A 19,529-nucleotide genomic window follows, 5' to 3' on the forward strand; every position below is an offset into this window, starting at 1 on the left:
TCCTGCTTCCCCCTCACAGCAGCCGTGGAGCACGCTGCTGGGACTCACACGCCAGACATGAGAGGGGAATAAGCGGCCGCCGGCTAAGGTAACAGCAGCGGTGGCGCTATACTGGGCACTATGCTCGCTATGAACCCTCCTCTCCCCCCCCACCCCCGTAACCCGCTGCGCACAACACTGTCCACCAGGAGGCACAGCATCAGGGGAAAAAAGCCCGGGCAGTTTTCTTCTGTGCAGCTAAAAATGAGGCTTGGATAAGAGAAACAAAGTTCTGATGCTGTGAATCTGTTAAAGAAACACCAAGCTTTTTCACTGCTGCTGAGTCGATTTTTAGTCCGGAGGTTCACTTTAAGGGCTGGTTCATACAGGTTTCCCATCGGCCTCTCCTCTAAAATGCTTTTCAGCGGCGTGCAACGTTATTTCACCCTCATAGGAAGGGAAAGGAAAAGCCATCATGGAAGCAACATGCTGCTTCCAGGATCACCGAAGCGCCGGGATGACACCGAAAAAATACGGATCAAAACATGCTATTTGCGCGAATTGCTGTAAATGCGCTGCCCATTCGTTTAAAGGGGCTGCTTTTAATGACAAGCGATGCACGTTTCCAGCTCAGGAAACCTGTGTAAACAAACCCTAAAAAAACACAAATATATATTGGTATATATAAAAGATGACTCAGAAATAATTTAACTTAAACAATTAACGGAACCATTTTGCATGTGGGGAGGGAGGGACTGTATAAGGCTGGGAAACACTTCTAATCGTATGCGTTTCCCGCCCAGCGGAAAATGAGTGCAAAGTTGCACAGAACAGGAGTCTATCAAAAATCACATTGTGTGCGATTCCAAATGAGATTTTATGTGCGTTTTAAAATTGCACTAGTTCCTTCCTCCCACACACTGAAGTGTTAAAACACGCGCACTTGTGCGGTCCTACAGCGTGCATGCATTTCAGCAGAATGGACGTTTGTATAAACACCCTATTTGCACTAATATTGCACTAACAGGGTGTTTTTAAAATGTTCATCTTGTATGAAGTGGATAAATAATATCAGTCCTGACGATCTTTCATGCATCAGTCTGAATAGCACACTTGAAACAAGCATGCAGCATATCCAGACTTCAGGTCTGCATGCTTGTTCAGGCTCTATGGCTAAGAGTATTTAGTGAGGCAGAGAATCACCGGGACAGCCAAGCAATTTGCATTGTCTAAAAGTAAATATGGCAGCCTCCATATTCCTCCCACTTAGTGCCCTTTAAAGGACTACTGTAGGGGTAAAAAGAGTTGAACCTACCGAGGGCTTCTAATGGTCCCCCACAAGCGTCCTGCGCCCGCACAGCCACTCACCGATGCTCCGGCCCCGCCTCCGGTTCACTTCTGGAATCTCCGACTTCAAAGTCGGAAAACCATGCATGGCTCTGTCTTCACTCCCGTTGACGTCACCAGGAGCGTACTGCGCAGGTGCAGACCGTGCCGGGCCTACGCAGTACGCTCCTGGTGACATCAGCGAGAGCGAGGACGCGGACGCACAGACGTAGTGGTTTTCCTTTCTTTAAAGTTGTAAATTCCAGAAGTGAACCGGAGGCGGGGACCAGAGCATCGGTGAGTGGCTGCGCGGGCGCAGGACGTCTGCGGGGGACATTACAAGCCCCAGGTAAAGTTCAACTCTTTTTTTTCCCCCCTACAGTACTCCTTTAAATCTCAGGAAGCCTATCCTGAGGCAGAGACAGTTGTCCTAACTTCCACCTGCCCGGTACAACAGGAAATACGTTTCTAAAAGTGATGATTGGTTGACCTACTGCTGTACTTCTAGGGTGTAGAAAACCTTAATTGTACAATATTGTTAGCGGCCAACCCCGAGAAGTCTAGGCAGCAGGCTACTGGGAATTGGCTATTGGTAGCAGATGACCTTCAACCTGTACAGGAAACAGGAGGGGTCAGAAAGCCTCATTTCCACAAGTCTCCATCTTGCTGGACTCTACACTGAGAAGTAAGAATAGTGAAAATGTACAACAATTGGCAGTGTTATTGCAGATTATGATACAAACTGGTACTATGCGCTGAGTATAATTTGCCTTCCTAAAACAGTATTTGCGATAATTCAGCTTTAAAAAGACAACTGAAATGAGAATATGGAGGCTGCCATATCAATTTTGTTTTAAAAAATACCAGTTGCCTGGCTGCCTTGCTGATGTATTTGGCTGCAGTGGAGTCTGAATCACATGCAGCTAATCTTGTCAAATCTGACAATATGTCAGAAACACCTGATCTGCTGCATGCTAGTTCAGGGTCTATGGCTAAAAGTATTAGAGGCAAAGGATCAGCAGGACAGGGCAGGCAACTAGTATTATTTAAAATGGACTACATATGGCACCCTCCATATCCCCTTCTTGCTTCAGTTGTCCTTTAAGCGTGCAACTGGGGTTTCTTATGATGCATTACTCTTAAATATGCAACTCATCTCTTTATGTATAGTGTATAGAAAGCCTATAGCTTATTACTTATACAGAGCTATATCAACCCAACATGCAAAGAGCCAGTTTCAGACTTGCTGGTCCTCCTCAGTGCATGGTGCTGGCGCTATGGGATTTCCTAGTGGTTCTGGTTTCCCAGAAACACTAAGAAAGTAGAATGCACTAAAAGAGACCTAGATAATGCGGCTCTGTAAAATGCATACGCTATAGACTCATTACACCAGTAGTTCTGGATGTGCAGCCTGGCTTTCAGGGGCAGAGATGATTAGCATATCTGGGAGTGATTCATCATGGGAAACCAGTTACTCAAATACTGTAATGAGGGGAGTTCAACTTACCTGGCTCTTCCTCTGGCCCCCCGCAGACGTCCTGTGCCAGCGCCAAGACAAAAACGATCCCCCTGCAGCTCGCTTCCACTATTTGCAACTTAATGTTGCAAGCCACTGCACCTGCACAGGAAGCGCCTGGCAACATCAGCGGGAGCGGAGGCCGGGGAGGCACAGCCGCTTGCTTAAAGTCGCAAATACCGGAAACGAGCCGCTACAGGGTATGGTTATGTCCCGGTGGGGGCAGATAGAAGACCCAGGTAAGTTAAATAGGAACTCCAGCAAAAATAACAATGAATAAAATTCCTTTTTTTTTTTTTTACAATAATTATGTATAAATGATTTAGTCAGTGTTTGCCCATCGTAAAATCTTTCCTCTCCCTGATTTACATTCTGACATCACATGGTGACATTTTTACTGCTCGCAGTTGATGTCGGTGGAAGGAGATGCTGCTTGCTTTTTTTGACAGTTGGAAACAGCTGTTATTTCCCACAATGCTACATGGCTCCCAGTGTGACGTCAGGAGGTCCATGTTCCTGACATCACACCGTGGGAGGGGTTTCATCACAATATCAGCCATACAGCACCCCGTGATGGTCTGTTTGTGAAAAGGAATAGATTTCTCATGTAAAAGGGGGTATCAGCTACTGATTGGGATGAAGTTCAATTCTTGGTCACGGTTTCTCTTTCAACTCTTTTCCCCTCGTTACATTATTTCTTTATTGCTGAAAGATCATAGATATCTTCTGTTTTAAGAAAACAAAATTATATTCAGCATTGCCTTCTAGTAAGAGGGCTTTTCAGTTGCTTTCAAGCCCCTTAGAGACTTTCCTAGTGGTTCTGGGTCACCGTGCGCCATCTGGGTATTCTGTAGTACAAATCCAGGTCCTATCCCATATAGAGCCACATTTATCACTGCCATGCACTGATGAGGACCAGAAAGTCTGAAACAGGCTGTCTGCATGATGGATTGATGCAGCTTTGTAAAATGTATAAGCTGAAAAAAAAAAAAAAAAACTATGAAAACCCTGAGAATCCCCCATGAGGAGATGCACTGGCCCAAAACCTGTCGGTTCTGTCAGCTTTTACCTGCCTACTTTTTCTTTTTCAGCCCGGAAGGAGGAAGTGCCGTAGTCACGTGACCGTGAATTGGAACGCAGTGTGGGACGGATTAAATCAGAAGGTTCCTGGGTAAAGTTTAACCCTTTCGCACCCCCCGCTCAGGTGCGCTAATTACCTGGATAAATTCAGAATAAAACCTATTCGGAATTTATCTGTTGCTCATCGATACTGCCAATCTTAAAGGACCACTATCATGAAAAAAGTAGGCAGTTAAAATCTGACAGAACCTACAGGTTTTGGGCCAGTCCATTTCCTCATGGGGGATTCTCAACAGCATTTCCTGAACAGCAGTTGCAAAGTCTGACAAAATATTGTGCAAGTAAGTAGGGAGGCTGGCTGGTATCTTACTATTTTGGCAGTTAAAACTGCTGTTCAGGAAATGCTGTTGAAAACAAAGATCCTGAGAATCCCCCATGAGGAGGATGGACTGGCCCAAAACCTGTTGGTTCTGTCAGATTTTTAACTGCCTACTTTTTTTTGTGGTCCTTTAAAGATAACCCGAGGTGGGATTTAATTATGCTAGTGGGGCACAGAGGCTGGTTGTGCACACTAACACCAGCCTCTGTTGCCCCATGGTGTGCCTCTAAGACCCTCTTGCACACCGATATACCCCCGCAGTGCTGGAGACACGCAGCGTGTCGCCAGCACGTTTACCTCTGCCTGTTTATTAGCGCCGCTCCCCCGTATTGGTGCTACCCGCCCGTGTCACTTCCCTCCAATCAGCCGGAGGGAAGGGGCGCGGGAGGGAAGGGACGCGGGCGGGAAGCGCCGATACAGAGGTGGCGGGGGAGCGGCGCTGACTGACACCGCATAGGTAAACATTGTGCTGGCGACTGCGGGGGGGTATAGCAGCGTGCAGGGGGGTCTTGGAGGCACACCATGGGGCAACAGAGGCTGGTGTTAGTGTGCACAACCAGCCTCTGTGCCCCACTAGCATAATTAAATCCCACCTCGGGTTCTCTTTAAAAAGAATAAAAGTGGCCGGTTTACCTTACCTAAAACTTCTTTCAGCCCCCTGTGCCCTCAGCGTCATTTCGCGCTACTCTGATAAGAGACAATGACCTTCGTACAGCTGGAAAGGTGGCCACAAACCTCCTGATCACGCTCATGTGGCTGAGCAGCGTTCTGCAGTTTGTAAAAATTGGAACCGCGCATGCGCAGCCATGTTTGAGTTGGAGTGTTGCCAGGTATGTGCACATGCACAGTAACCTGCGACTGGCCGAGTCAGTCAGCTTTCAGAAAGGCACTGCTGCTGGAGGACGGCAAGGGACCAGGGCTGGAATCTTATTCACTTTAAGTACCCTTTTAAGAGTCTTCCTTTATTTTGATAGGGAAACAAAACTCCATCCTCCAAACTTCTTATCAAACTTTGCCATCGTCAAGACGGCCACTTTATTCAAAGGGAAAAATAGCAGCATCTCTATAAAAGTGAAAACAAAAAAAAAAATGTAAGACAGAGGAAAATACATTGCACTGAGAAGTACATCTGACGCCCGTCAGAACAATAAAGTACATCCCTCAACGCCTCCCCCCACAATAAATCCCGCCCCCTGTTCCTCGTCACAGAGCAGCATTTTTCCTTAGCAGCATAAAACGTGGTCTTATAAAATAAACATAAAATAACATAAAAACCAAACACTCGCTTTGACAGAAGAGGGCGCCGCAGAAGGCACAACATTGGAACACTCATACAAACAGTTCAGAAACATTAATACAAAATGGCAGCTGTGTAATAGCACGTCCTTAAAGGCAGCTCCCGTCAAGTTTATTCAGATACGCCATCAGCCGGAGCTGGAATCCGAATCGGAGCTCCAATACTTCCTGTCGCTTTTCGGAGGCGTCAGAATGCCGCTGGGGAGCGGGGACACCCGATGGCCCTCGGCCAGCATCTCCTGCTTCTCGTACGCCTGTTCCTGAGAGGGGAACAAAAACATACCCGAGTATAGCAGACCACAAGTCTTTATGTACATTCATCATCAAACATTCACTGTATTCATTTTTACTACTGTGTGCTTCCAACCACAATATGAAGAAGGCGTATTTAACCTCTTCTGCACCTTGATTGAAATCTATGCCCTGTTTATGTCCAATCATTCCTGCCTGGGCGGAAGTTTTATTGTATTTATAAAGCGCCAACATATTACGCAGCGCTGGACATTAGTTTAGGTTACAGACAATATTTAGGGGTGACATACAGCAATATAACAATACAGGAATACATGCAAACCAGATCACACAGCACAGTATGAGTACAAGGTAATGCTTAGTCAGTCACTGGATGGGAGCATGGAGATTAGGCAAGTAGAGTTCACTCAGATCCATAGGATGGGTGTACAGTAAGAGGTGCGTGATCAGGTAGGAGACATAAGGACGAGGACCCTGCCCAAAGGCTTACAATCTAGAGGGAGAGGTAGGGACACAAAGGGTAGGGGACCAGAGTTCAGCTGCGGGTTTAGAGCACTTGTGAGGTTTGGTAGGCCAGAGTGAAAAGGTGAGTTTTGGAGGGCCTTCTTGAAGATGTTGGAGGGGGAAACCCCAATGGGGGGGGAGTTCCATAGTGTTGGAGCAGCTCTTGAGAAGTCCTGGGATTGGGATTGGGTTTGGGATTGGGTGATGCAGTCAGGCGAAGTTCATTGGAGGAGCAGAGTGAGTGGCTAGGTGAGTACCTCTGAGCAAGATTGGAAATGTAGGTTGGACAGGTTTAGTGGACAGATTTGTAGGTCAGAAAGTATCTTGAATCAGATTCTGGACTGGCTAGGAAGCCAGTGGAGGGATTCACAGAGGGGAGCCACCGTGGTGGAGCAATGGGAGGAGTGGATAATTCTGGCTGCTGCATTCATGATGGACAATTTGGGTCATAGGGAGACCAGACAGAAGGGCGTTGCAGTAGTCAAGGCAGGAAATCATGAGGGCATGGATGAGGAGTTTGGTGGTGGCAGAGGTCAGGAAAGGGCAGATCTTGCAGATGTTACGAAGGTGGAAGTTGCAGGACTTTGTGAGGTTTTGGATGTGGGAAGTGAAGGAGAGTGCGGAGTCCAGGGTGACACCCAGACAGCGGGCTTGAGAGGTAGGGTGAATGGTAGTGTGGTTAACAGAGACATGCACATCTGGGAGGTTTAGGCATGGCTGGGGAGGGAAGATCATAAATTCCGTTTTGTCTAGATTTAGTTTCAGGAACCTAGCGGACATCCAGGAGGAGATGGCTGATAGGCAGGAGGAGACCTTGTCCATGGTAGTGGTGGATATGTCAGGGGTGTGGAGGTAGATCTGGGTGTCATCTGCATACAGATGATAATTAAAACCCATGGAGGAGATAACCTTGCCAATAGAGGATGTGTATAGGGAGAACAGTAGGGGGCCAAGGACCGAACCTTGGGGGACTCCCACCGAGAGGTGGTTGGGGGTGGATGAGGACTCAATGAAAGAGGTTGTGAAGGTGCAGTTGGAGAGGTAGGATGAGAGCCAGGCTAGGGCGAGATCATGAATGCCCATGGACTGGTGGGACTGGAGAAGCAAGGGGTCATCCACTATGAAAAAAGCTGCTGAAAGGTCAAGGAGGAGGAGAATGGAGTAATTGCCTTCAGCTTTAGCTAAAGCGAGGTCATTGACCACTTTGGCGAGAGTGGTTTCGGTTGAGTGGGCAGGACGAAATCCAGATTGCAGCGAGTCTAGCAGGGAGTTGGCATTGAGGTACCGGGTCAAGCGTTTGTGAATCAGACGCTCAAGGGGCTTGAAGAAAACAAAAATGAGACTGAGAGCCCAATATGGAGTAGTATGTCAATGAGGAAGAGGTGTAGTAGATACAGTTGTGTTCAAAATTATTCAACCCCCACTGAAATTTAGTGTTTTGGCCAGTTTGCCTTTGATCATTTCAGTCATCTTGTTCACAATTAAATCAAAGAGGCACTTGTAAGTCAGACAAATATACAACATAACATTTATAATGAAATAACCACAGATGTCCTTTCTGTGCTCACATCAGTTTTATTCAACCCCCAAGTGACATTCATTCTTAGTACAACATCCTTTTACAGTTATAAGAATGAATGTCACTTGGGGGTTGAATAAAACTGATAATGATGTGAGCACAGAAAATACATTTGTGGTAATTTCATTACAAATGTTTTGTTATATTTGTCTGACTTAAAAGTGCCTCTCTGATTTAATTGTAAACAAGATGACTGAAATGATCAAAATCAATGTCAAACTGGCCAAAACACTCAATTTCCGTGGGGGTTGAATAATTTAACACAACTGAAATACTCACAAATGTGGGTCGCCGAAGGCAACCAATTAGAAGGCAGGTGGGGAGAATTATGACCTGACCCCACTCAGGTATTAAAAAGACGCTCTCTGTAGAGAGAAGGAAACCGGGAAACACCCCTCCACCATGGGTGGACTAGATCAATAGTAAAACTGGTATTAGAGGCGCCAACAAGGATAAAATAATTAAAATCCACTTCGCGCGCGGGGGAGAGGGCGTATACCAGAGATTGATAGGCAATTGTAAACAGTCGGCTGATGACACTCTGCGTGTCAACAGCGCTGCTGTGATTTATGGGGGGCAGAGCGCAGGGGGCCCTGGAGGGACGATATATAGCAACAGAGGCTGGTGATAATATGCACAGCCAGCCTCTGTCTGCTATTAGGATTCTTAGAACCCACCTCAGGTTCTCTTTAAGTCGAGTTTTCCTCCATTTCCGTTCAGTGGAACGGGTTTCCCTCTGGAGGTTGCCAGTATGGGTGGTGGCATACATTTGAAATCACCGCCGGGAGACTTGGGCGCAGGATACAGCCGGTATATGGCTGATCCTACTACTGCATAAGTCCCCGGTGGCGTTAAATACTATTCATAATTCAGCTTCCAGCTATTGCTGGAGGCCGAATTATTGTGTATTTAAAGTAACTTCAGCTCAGTCTTCTGACGGCGCCGACGTTACTCACTGAGCGCTGCAATAGCAGTAATTCCTATTACAGTCTAGGGTGGCGCCAGCTGTGCCCAAATCTTCCTGTGCTGAAAAGCACTGCTCCGTGGGTGGTGCGCCAGGGCTGGGGGTTAGGGGGCGGTTGCAGCAAAATATTGGGGGAGCAGCTTCCTCTAGGGCCGAAGAGAGTGTTTGACGATAGTGAGCTGAAGAAAGATTAGGACAGGTTTGAGTGGGGAGGTAAGAGGAGAGGACATGGAGGGGGTCAGCTAGGACACTAGGGATGAGCTGATATAAATCTTGCTGCCAACGACCAGGTGGGTGGGCGTTTGGTTAGGAGGTACCTTCTGTGGTCTTGATGGTGGGAAGGGTGCGATGTTAAGGTCTGTAATGGTGGTGGATTTAGTTTGTATCAGGTCGAGAGTGTGACCTGCAGTGTGGGTTGGGGTGTTGGTATGTTGTACTAGGCAAAGGGAGTTGGCTATGGTGAGTAGCCGGGTCACGATGGAGTGGTCGGGTTCATCGATGGGAATGTTGAAGTCCCCGAGGATGATCGTGGAGAGGTCAGATGAGAATGTGAGGGAGCCAGGAGGCAAGGTTGTCGAGAAAGTGAGGAATTGAGGTCGATGGAGGGCCATATAAGATCGCAACAATGGCTGGGAGGTGATTGTAGAGGCGGATAGTGTGGGCCTCGAATGGTGTAAATTGTAAGGAGGGAGGTGAGGGGAGGACACGGAAGGTGCAGAATGGGAGAGGAGCAGATCCACCCCTCCCCTGGTCCTGTTGTCTGGTCTGAGGGTGTGACTGCGGTGATAGGAGAGTCAGAGGGGGTGAGCCATGTCTCTCCACCACGCAGTCTCATCACTCTCACATACGGACAGCAAAGCTTCAATATAACGTTCAGGGGTCCCGACACTGGATCCAGACTGTAAGCTAGATCACAATGCAGTTCTCAACATGCAGGGATTTGCATGCAATAATCCCACAACAGCTGGTATGCAGGTACAGTACAGTGTGCTCCTTGGTCCTGATTGCAGTGCAGCCTGCACAGAAGTCCTATTATATCAGGGTTTACGATACCAGGCGTTACTCACATATGCTTATAAAGGTGCTTGGCTTGGACGTTTGTTTTACTATATCAAAGTTTATTTTAACAAGATTATACTGTATTTTTTTATATTAGGTTTATGAAGTCACTATACCACCAACAAATCCAATGAAAGCGATGGAATCTAGCAGGAAAGCGAGCCAGTGTATGGCCACCTCCCCCTGAATGTCTCCATCAGTCTAGAGCCAACCAGGGGAGAACAGCCAACTGATGTGTGGCAGGCCACAGACACCCACATACAAACTACATGCAGAGAGTGTCCTGGTTGGAGGAACTGAGCCTGGCATTTTACTGAGGACCACTGAACCCCCGTATGAGAACCCACGAGCCTGGCTTACTACAGCTTCTCCAGTGATCTCTTCCCAGCGGGTACCGCAAGTGACCAGACTAGCCTGGACCTCACTAATAAACTACTGCCTGCTTTTAGCGAGACATCAGAGTGTGCCACAGAGAGGTTTATGCGAGGATCTCTGAATAAATGCCACAAGTTCCTCCTGGGTTTAGGGATAAGAAACCTTTGCGTAGCCCCCACTCTATTCTGATATAACCCAAGTGAAGGTTGCACACATTTAGAGCTCAACAATTGTTTTAAATACCCTCCAGTTTAGTGGATTATTTACGGTATCCCTACTAAAAGGTTTCTGGACAGGCCCTTAGTAAAATAAAGTCCTGCATGTATCATGGTTGGAACAGAGTGGAAAGTACAGTCAGCGTTCCCGCTATATGCGGATATGACCCAGGTAAGGTTTGCAAGCTTTTGTGTCTTCAAATAATCATTTTAGACAAATGTGGCAGATCTCTGCTGAGCTGTAAGGAATGCTGGAGTATCGGGTCCCCTCCCAGCCACCATACATTACGCTCATGTCCCCTCCCAGCCACCATACATTACGCTCATGTCCCCTCCCAGCCACCATACATTACGCTCATGTCCCCTCCCAGCCACCATACATCACTTGGCCATGACAGGCAGGACTCACCAGCAGCGGCAGGCAGCCAGTATGTGACTGCACATTATGCATATCCTCAGGATCCACTCCTCGGAACAGCTTGAGGACAGGCTGATGCCCGGAATCCCTGATGGCCAGAGCGAAAGGCACCAAATATCGCAGGCACTCTTCAATCTCTATCCACTTGTAACCTAAAAGGCAACAGCAACAACATAAGGCATAAGTGGGGTGGTGGGGGGATTTTAAGGGAACCTAAAAACTGAGAAGGATATGGATTTTTCCTTTTAACCTCTTCACCTCAAAGGGTTTTTCTGCTCAAAAAACCAGAGCAGTTTTCACCCGTCAGCGCTCCTTCCATTCATTCACCTAAAACATTATTACTACTTATTACAGCGAAACAATCTATATCTTGTTTTTTTTTCCACTGTATAGGCTTTCTTTGGGGGGTACTTTTTGCTAAAAATTATTTTCTTCTAACTCAGTTTTAATAAGAAGAATAAGAAAAAAATTGAAAAAAAACATTTCTCAGTTTTCAGCCATTATATTTTCAAAATGAAACCTGCTACCGTAATTAAAACCCACACATTTTATTTTCCCGTTTGTATCGTTTATTGCAACGTTTAAACTTTTTCCCTAGTACAATGTATGGTGCCAATATTTCATTTGGAAATAAAGGTGCATTTTTTAAGTTTTGCGTCTATCCACAATTACAGGCCCATAATTTATAAAGTAATTGTAGTATACAGTTTTTGTATACATATTAAAAAAGTTCAGTCCCTAAGGTAACTATTTATGTATTTTTTCTTAATTTTGTAATTTTTTTTATTAAAAAAAATAAAAAAAAATGGTAACTTTAGGGGAGTGTGGGAGGTCAGGGGTTAATAATAATAATAATAATAATAATAATAATAATAATAATAATAATAATAATAAAGGTAACTAGGGATAATAAACTGAAAAAAAAAAAAAAAAAAAAAAGGTGATGTAATATTACAATTTGGCCACAAGATGTCCTCAGTAGTGACTTCAGCTCCGTACTGTTTGTACGGAAACGGAAGTACTACGCATACGGAATGAATGAATGGCTGAGCCGTCTGTAGCCATTCACACGGGGAATTAGATCAATGAATGGGAATTGTTTTCCCATTCATTGATCTAGCGGCCGGCGATCGGCGGTAATGAGCGGCGGTACCGAGCGCGGTGGGTCGAGCGCGGGGGGGGGGGGGGGGGGGGGGTCGTGGCAGGAGGCCTGCACAGAGTTATGGCAGTTTGCAGGGACGTAGTTACTCGTCCCGGGGGAGGTGAAATGGTTAACCACTTCACCCCAAAGCGGTTTTTACCCAAACAGACAAGCGCGATTTTCACCTTTCAGTGCTCATCCCATTCATTTGCCAATAGCTTAATCACTACTAATCGCAATGAAATGATCTACATTTTTTTTTTTCACCATCAATAGGGCTTTTTGGGGTTGATATTTGTTTTCAGTAATAACTTTACTTTCTATGCATTTTAAAGGGAAAAACAAGGAAAAAAATGAACTATTTCTCCAATTTCCTCCCCTATAGTTTTAATATAAACACTGCTACTGTGCATAAACGTACACATTTTATCTGCCTATTTGTCCTGGTTATCACAAGATTTTAATGATGTCCCTAGTACAAAGTATGGTGACAATATAGTATTTGGAAATAAAGGTGTATTTTTTTCTTTGGTGGTTTTTTTCCCCCACTATTTTTACGTGCACGTGCATGCACAGGAACGCAAACGCGCACAGCGGCAGCAGCACTGTCTGACTTATAAATATGTCCTGGAGCCATTAAGAGGCTCTAGCAGGACGTTTTTATAAGTCAGCTTGTCATTAAGTGGTTAAAATAATACCAGTTGCCCGACTCTCCTGCTGATCCTGTGTCTAAGGGCTCGTTCCCACTATCGCGAATCCGCATGCGTCCAACGCATGCGGATTCGCACATGTAATGTAAGTGGATGGGCCTGTTTCCACTCCTGCGTTGGTGTTGTGCGTTTTTTGGTGCGGAGAAAAAACGCACAAAAGAGCCAACGATTTCGCCTGCGAGTGGAATGCATGCGAATCGCATGCAATGTATTTAATAGGGAAATCGCATGCGTTTTCCCCATGCGTTTTTTGCCGCGAATTCGCATAGGTACTGATGTAAATTCACACAGGCAGTGACATGGTTAAAATCGCATATACCCTCAACTATGCGAATTCGCGGCAAAAAGCGCATGGGGAATCGCATCCGCATGCGATTTAATCAGCGGTGGAATCCAGGCGATTCTGCACCGCAATAGTGGAAACGAGCCCTAATACTTTTAGCCACAGCCCCTGAACAAGCATGCAGATCAGGTGCTCTGACTGAAGTCAGACTGGATTAGCTGCAGGCTTGTTTCAGGTGAGTGATTCAGCCACTACCGCAGCCAAAGAGATCAGCAGGACTGCCAGGTTCCCTTTAAAGTTAGAATATCTGGGGGGTTGGTTAGCGTTACAAAGGTGGCATACAAGGATGGCAATGGTGGCATACAAATTACCAAAGCCACCTGATCAGGGGACCGATTTAAGTGGGGAGGAGAAGCAGGAGTCATTGGTGGGGAAAGGGATTAAAATTAGATTGCTAGCCTACAGATTGCATTAGTAGCAAGCAAGGGGGAGCTGAACTTTGTGGAGGCAGGACAAGTGGCAGGTGGGCAATTAAGTGGCAGGCAAACCCGACATGTACCACCTGGGCAACAGCAAAGTACCACTGGTGGTCTAGAGTGGGCCAAACAAAGTGGGAAAACTACTTAGGGACCAAATTTGATGGCTCTGAGGGCCAGAGTTTGAAGAGTATGATCTAGATCAGCGGTGTCCCAACTGGCGGCCCGCATCCGGCCCTCCAGGCCTCTTGCTGCGGCCCACCAGCTGCTGGCTCTCTGAGGTCCCAGAAGCTGCGCAGACTCAGAGCGGCAGCGGAGTGATCTTAGCCCATGCTGAGCTGAGAAGATGCGGAGTGATACACACCCGGAACTCATTACAGGCCGGCTCAGCGTGAGGAGGGAGATTTAGCCGCCGGAGCGGCTGCGAACGTGAGGAGATCAGTGCTGGAGGAGTAGTCTGCCAGGTGAGTTGTTTATATTGAGATTTACAGGTTCCTGGCCACATAAATGTATACTGGAGGGGGAGGAAGAGCCAGAGGGCGGGGGAAATGCTGCCAATTATTTCTGAGGGGAAACACTGCCAATCTAAATGCATTTTGTGTGAATATGCTGCCAATCTCATTGAATTCTGTGGGAATCTTCTGCCAATCAGATTGCACTTTGTGGGGAAATCTGCTGCCAATCTGATTGCACTTTGTGGGGAAATCTGCTATCGCTCTTGGTGTCGGTCGGCCCTCCACTATGTGGTCTGGAAAAAAAAATGGCCCTCCATGCCCGCGAAGTTGGACAGCACTGATCTAGATGCTTCCCACCACTTAAAAGTGTACCAGATATCAAGGTTTAGTCGGAATCGATACTTACCCGGGGCTTTCTCCAACCCCACAAACACATCAGAGGCCTTGCCGTCCTCCCACGGTCTGCCGTTCCACCACGATCAGTCCCGGTAACAGGCTCAGTCACGTCCAGTCTGGGTCTACTGCGCATGTGCGGACCTACTGTGCATGCGCAGAAGACACGGTCTGACAACACTGAGCCAGTTACCCGGGCTGATCGCGGCTGACCGGCGTGGGACTCGCATGTGTTTATGGGGCGGGAGGAAGCCCTGGGTAAGTATCAAATCTTACTAAAGCTTGATCTCTGGTTTCCTTTTGGCCCCCTGCACACTGCAATTCCGATTCTCCCTGGATGCCATCAAAACAAGAAAAAAAAACCGCAGCATGCAGTACCGATTAAAAATTGCTAAATCGTCATTGCATCAAAATCGCAAATTAGAATCGCATGTAGTGTGCAAGAGGCTTTAAAGAGACACTGAAGCGGGGGGAAAAAAAAAAAAAAAAGAGATAATGAATTGGTGGTGTAGTACGGATAATTACTAAAAAAACATTAGAAGCAAAGAAAATATTCTCATATTTTTATTTTCAGTTATATAATTTATAACATTGCATCATTCTTTAAGATTTGCAGTTTACACACTACTTAGCATTTTAAATTATTTTACAGAGCAGCACAGTGAACTATTGACCTGTCCTCTGGGGACAAAAAAATAAAAATACGATTAACAATTGAGATAACAAGCTTCAGAAGACAGAGCTCTCTCTGTGACTTTGAAAGTCGTGGAGCTCAATGGCTTTTTTGCATAGATAACTGGAGTTTAACCCTTCCAGTACTGGAAACAATAGATCTCTAGAACTGCTGCTAATTGTTTATTTTTATTAGCTCAGTGTCTCTAAAGCGAGTCTGAAATGTAGTAATAAAAAAATAAAAAACAGATACGTAATGAGAGAGAAGGCTCTGGGTCCTATAGAGCCTTCCTGTTCCTCCTACGGTCCCCACATTCCACTGCTGTGTCCCCCATTAACTGTGGGTCGGAAACTGTGTGGGGGGTGGGGAGGCAGAAATCGGGGTCAGCGGGATGCAGGGACCGTAGGAGGAACAGGAAGGCTCTATAGGACCCAGAGCCCTGCCCTCTCTTTGGGCGAGTTAACACAAATTGTAAATATACCTTTTTTTTTTGCGTTACAACAGAGTCCATATAAAGGGCTGTACATAACCTTTAGCAAAAGTAACAAACAGATGCAGGACAACCCCACTATCAGCTTCCCACCAGTCAGAGGTCCTACCTGTCACCTTGTCCACCAGCTCAGCGTTGGAGAAGTGGTAAAGGACCGCCGCTGCCAGGACGCTGTACGGAAACGCCAGACAACCGATGTCCAGAATGCAGAGATCCAACAGCTGCAACAACAGCAAACAGTTACTGCCCTGCTCCAATCACAGAGCCCACACAACACACAGGACTATGCGGGGACCTCCACTATCCGGATGTAGGTCTGCTGGGGGCACTGAGGGAGCAGGAAGTGCTGCAACTCTTTCCCATAAGCCACCTGCAGGTAGACGTTCAGCCACGACACCGCCGTCATCGGGGCCAAACACCATTTAAGTGCCTAAAGAGAGAGACAAAACAAGGGTCAGTACTGTGTTACTCACTGCAATATCTGCATGGAGTTTGTATGTTCCACTCAGGTCCGCATAAGTTTCCTTCAGGGGGGGGGGGGGGCTGTATTTGTGGTGGACAGTAGTAAAGATATAAATAGAACCATCCATTTGCAATAAACATTTTTTTTTTTTTAACATTAAAACAAGTTTGACTTTATTACTGTTATTTACTTTTATTTATATAGTGCCAACATCTTCCATAGCGTTGCTATACATAGTACAAAACAAATAGTATTTGGGGAACAGGGGCGTAATTAGAAATCACCGCCCCCGCAAAAAAAATAAATAATAAAAAAAAAAAGATGCAACACCTGGTTTCTTATTGCAGGCAGGGCGGGCACACATGGCTTTTATAAAATGCACTGTGAAAAGTTAAAGGACACCTGCAAAGGGATATGGAGGTTGCCATATTTTTTCATTTTAGGCCCGGCTCACAGTGGTGCATAGCAGCCACCCTGTAATGCACCACCTATAGCGATGTTCACAGTGCGGCGGTTGTGCTGCGGTAACAGGTTGTGGTACGGTAACGCACTGAGTGCAGTGAGTTGCTGCTAAACGGTAAAAGTGAAGCGTACTTTTCATTGAATGTATGCTTCACTGTCCAAGAAAATGCATAGATAATGTGGCACTGCTATCCCATTGCCTTACTACTGTCACAGGGAACCTTAAACAATACAAGATGCCTGACAGTCTTGCGGATCTCTTTGGCTGCAGTAGTGTCTGAACCACACACACACCTGAAACAAGCATGCCGCTAATCCAGCCAGGCTTCAGTCCGAGCACCTGACCTGCATGTTTGCTCTGGGGCTAGGGTTAAATCCAGTCAGACTTCAGTTTCTGACTGAAGTCAGACTGGATTAGCTGCATGCTTGATCCAGGTGTGCAATTCCCACATTACTGCAGCCAAATAGACCAGCAGGACAGCCAGATAACTGGCATAGTTTATAAGGCAATAAATATGGCAGCCTTCAGGTGTCACTTCAGGTGTCCTTTAAGCTCATGGAAATCCATCCATTGACCAAGTTCTATATGTTGAGCACAATATGGGTGAAAGAGGCGCCCTGGTGTGTATAAAATTATTTAAAAACAAATAGAAACGAAAGAAAGGGAGGTAGCTTACCTCAAATAAAATCTTTGTAACAAAATATTTTCATTATTAAGCACAGGCAACGCGTTTTCACAGGTCTAAGCCCGCTTCCTCAGGCCAATAACAGTGCTAAACGGAAAAACCTCACTAGAGGCTCCCCATGCTAATGAGGTTTTCCCATTTGACACGGTTATTGGCCTGAGGAAGTGAGCTTAGACCCGTGAAACTTGTTGCCTGTGCTTAATAAAAATATTTTGTTATAAAGATTTCGTTATTTGAGGTAAGCTACCTCCCTTTCTTTCGTTTTGAAAGAATTTTACACACCAGGGCGCCTCTTTCACCCATATTGTGCTTATATACCCCCCCGCCATATCCTGTTGGAGGGGTTCAGACAGACTGCATGTGGCTCACACCACAGGGGACAACTGTGGATTTTCCTAAGAGAGCGACAGCCACCAGGTCTGGCTGGACCACCCCGAGTGGAGTCGGGTTTATGGTCTCCACCTGCTTCTTGCGGTCGGTTGCCCCTCTGCAACCCGCTTTTGTGAGTAGTTTTCCTTATACCGCTTATAGACCTTATACTAAAATGTATTACGCTATTGGGCTCCCGTCATTTTTTTGTTTCCTGTGTCTTCTCTCCCATAGCAATCTATATGTTGAGGGTCATCTGTGGCTGCTTCCAGGTCCTCGATAAGGGGCTGTGTAATATATTGGCGTTTTATAACAGAAATAAAATGCCCCCGCTCTCACCTTCATGATTATCAGCTCCATGTAGGTGATCTCGTCCTCTGTGCAGGCACCATCAGATATATAGGCAAACTGGTGCAATTTGGGAGGATAGATCTCCTGGAATGTAAAAGAAAGAACAAGGTCAGCCAGCCAGCCGGCAAAATGCTGGCATTCGGGCCCACTAGCTGAAGTGCCAGATGGGATAAACCAAGTGACGGGGAATCCCTGTATCTGAAAAAGCAGAGTTGGCACATCCAAAGAAAATCTTTTATTGGTTTCATGTAAAAGCAAAGGGCTAATGTTTCGGAGCCGCGTACGGCCCCTTTATCAAGGCAATATTTGGTCTTAATCTGGTTGCCGCTGCAAATCAGCTCCTGTTAGGGAGGTGGAGAGTCTCGCTTCTCTAAACACTCACAAAACAAGGATGAGCACAAAAGCACGTATATGCAGGTTCAACAATCAATTGACCTGCTTGGCTATGCAGTTGAAACCATAAACACAAGAAAAGGAGCCCATCTGGGTCCAACAATCATGAAAAAACAAAAAAACAAAAAAAAAAACACAAAAACAAAAAACACAATTCACACACTGGACAAGTGCTTGTGCACGTGACCCAGCGTACAGGATTTTTTATTGTTTTAGCACTTGATATATTATACCTATGTGATGTATATGCAGATGACACACTTGTAACATTTTTTGCACTTGGTCTTTCGCTGACTTACATAGCGTGTCTCTGTAACTAGTGTATTTTAACATTTCCTTATAGAGCTGGGGTTACTGATTGCGTTCAGTTTAAACTAGGAGATTTTTAACCATTGTTTTTATATATTTTTAATCACTGGAATGTGACCGTTAACCTCCTTAGCAGTAAACCAGAATCAGGCTCGGGACTAAGATCTGCAGCTCACGGCAGTAATCCTGAGTTGGATCCATCGGAAGTATGGAATGTGTGGGGCTGCCTCAGATCTATCAAGCGGTATGATTTTTAGGGTCTGAAAGCTTGTGAAATAAATTGCACCACTTTTGGGGGAAAATTAAAAAAAAAAAATCTGGATATAATCATATCGCCATGGAGGTTAATAAAATAAGTTACATATTTTTGCACTATATATGTGTAAATTGTGATTTTCCCTATTGTTGGACCCAGATTGGCTCCTTTTCTGGTTTATGGTCCTCTAAACACTTGCGCCCAGCATGCTGCCCACTCAGTACACATCGCTGGATATATTTTTTTTTTAAAGATATATACCTATTTTTATTATTTTTTATCCCTCCCTTGCCAGCCAATCAGCTCGATCTGCTGTCAGGCATCAGCCTATGAGAGCCGATCGCGCTCGTTTCTCCCAGGGGGACAGCCGAGTGACACGGCTGTCCCCAAGTACAGTGCTGCCGTAGATCGCAGCGCTGTACAGTGTAAATATACGGCAATCGCCGCTGGGAGACTGATGACAGAGTGGAGCAAGCGGGAACGCACAGGTGCAGTGGCGTTCGTCTAGTTAGACAAAAAAAAAGGGAAAGTGACCCGCTCCGGGAGAACATGAGGATCCTCTAGCAACTGCCATTCAGGGAATACTGTTGAAAACAAAGAAAACCCCGAGAATCACCCATTAGGAGATGGACTAACCCAAAACCTGTCTGTTCTGTCATATTGTAACTGCTTACCTT

General features: G+C 46.0%; 1 protein-coding gene across 4 annotated transcripts in view; it reads right to left on the bottom strand.

Moving 5' to 3' along the window:
- Positions 1-5,279: 5,279 nt before the first annotated feature.
- CCNE1 (cyclin E1) overlaps positions 5,280-19,529 on the bottom strand; it is a 39,549-nt gene continuing 25,299 nt past the window's right edge. For all 4 annotated transcript variants that reach the window (XM_068261047.1, XM_068261048.1, XM_068261049.1 and 1 more), the window contains 5 exons: positions 17,883-17,978; positions 15,859-15,993; positions 15,673-15,784; positions 10,934-11,094; positions 5,280-5,836 (listed from right to left, as the gene is read on the bottom strand). In XM_068261047.1, coding sequence (XP_068117148.1) covers positions 5,705-5,836; positions 10,934-11,094; positions 15,673-15,784; positions 15,859-15,993; positions 17,883-17,978 — 636 coding nt within the window. In that variant the 3' untranslated portion in view covers positions 5,280-5,704. The remainder of the gene's footprint in view (positions 5,837-10,933; positions 11,095-15,672; positions 15,785-15,858; positions 15,994-17,882; positions 17,979-19,529) is intronic.

The sequence above is a fragment of the Hyperolius riggenbachi genome, chromosome 11, assembly GCF_040937935.1.
Source record: "Hyperolius riggenbachi isolate aHypRig1 chromosome 11, aHypRig1.pri, whole genome shotgun sequence".
Lineage (NCBI taxonomy): Eukaryota > Metazoa > Chordata > Amphibia > Anura > Hyperoliidae > Hyperolius > Hyperolius riggenbachi.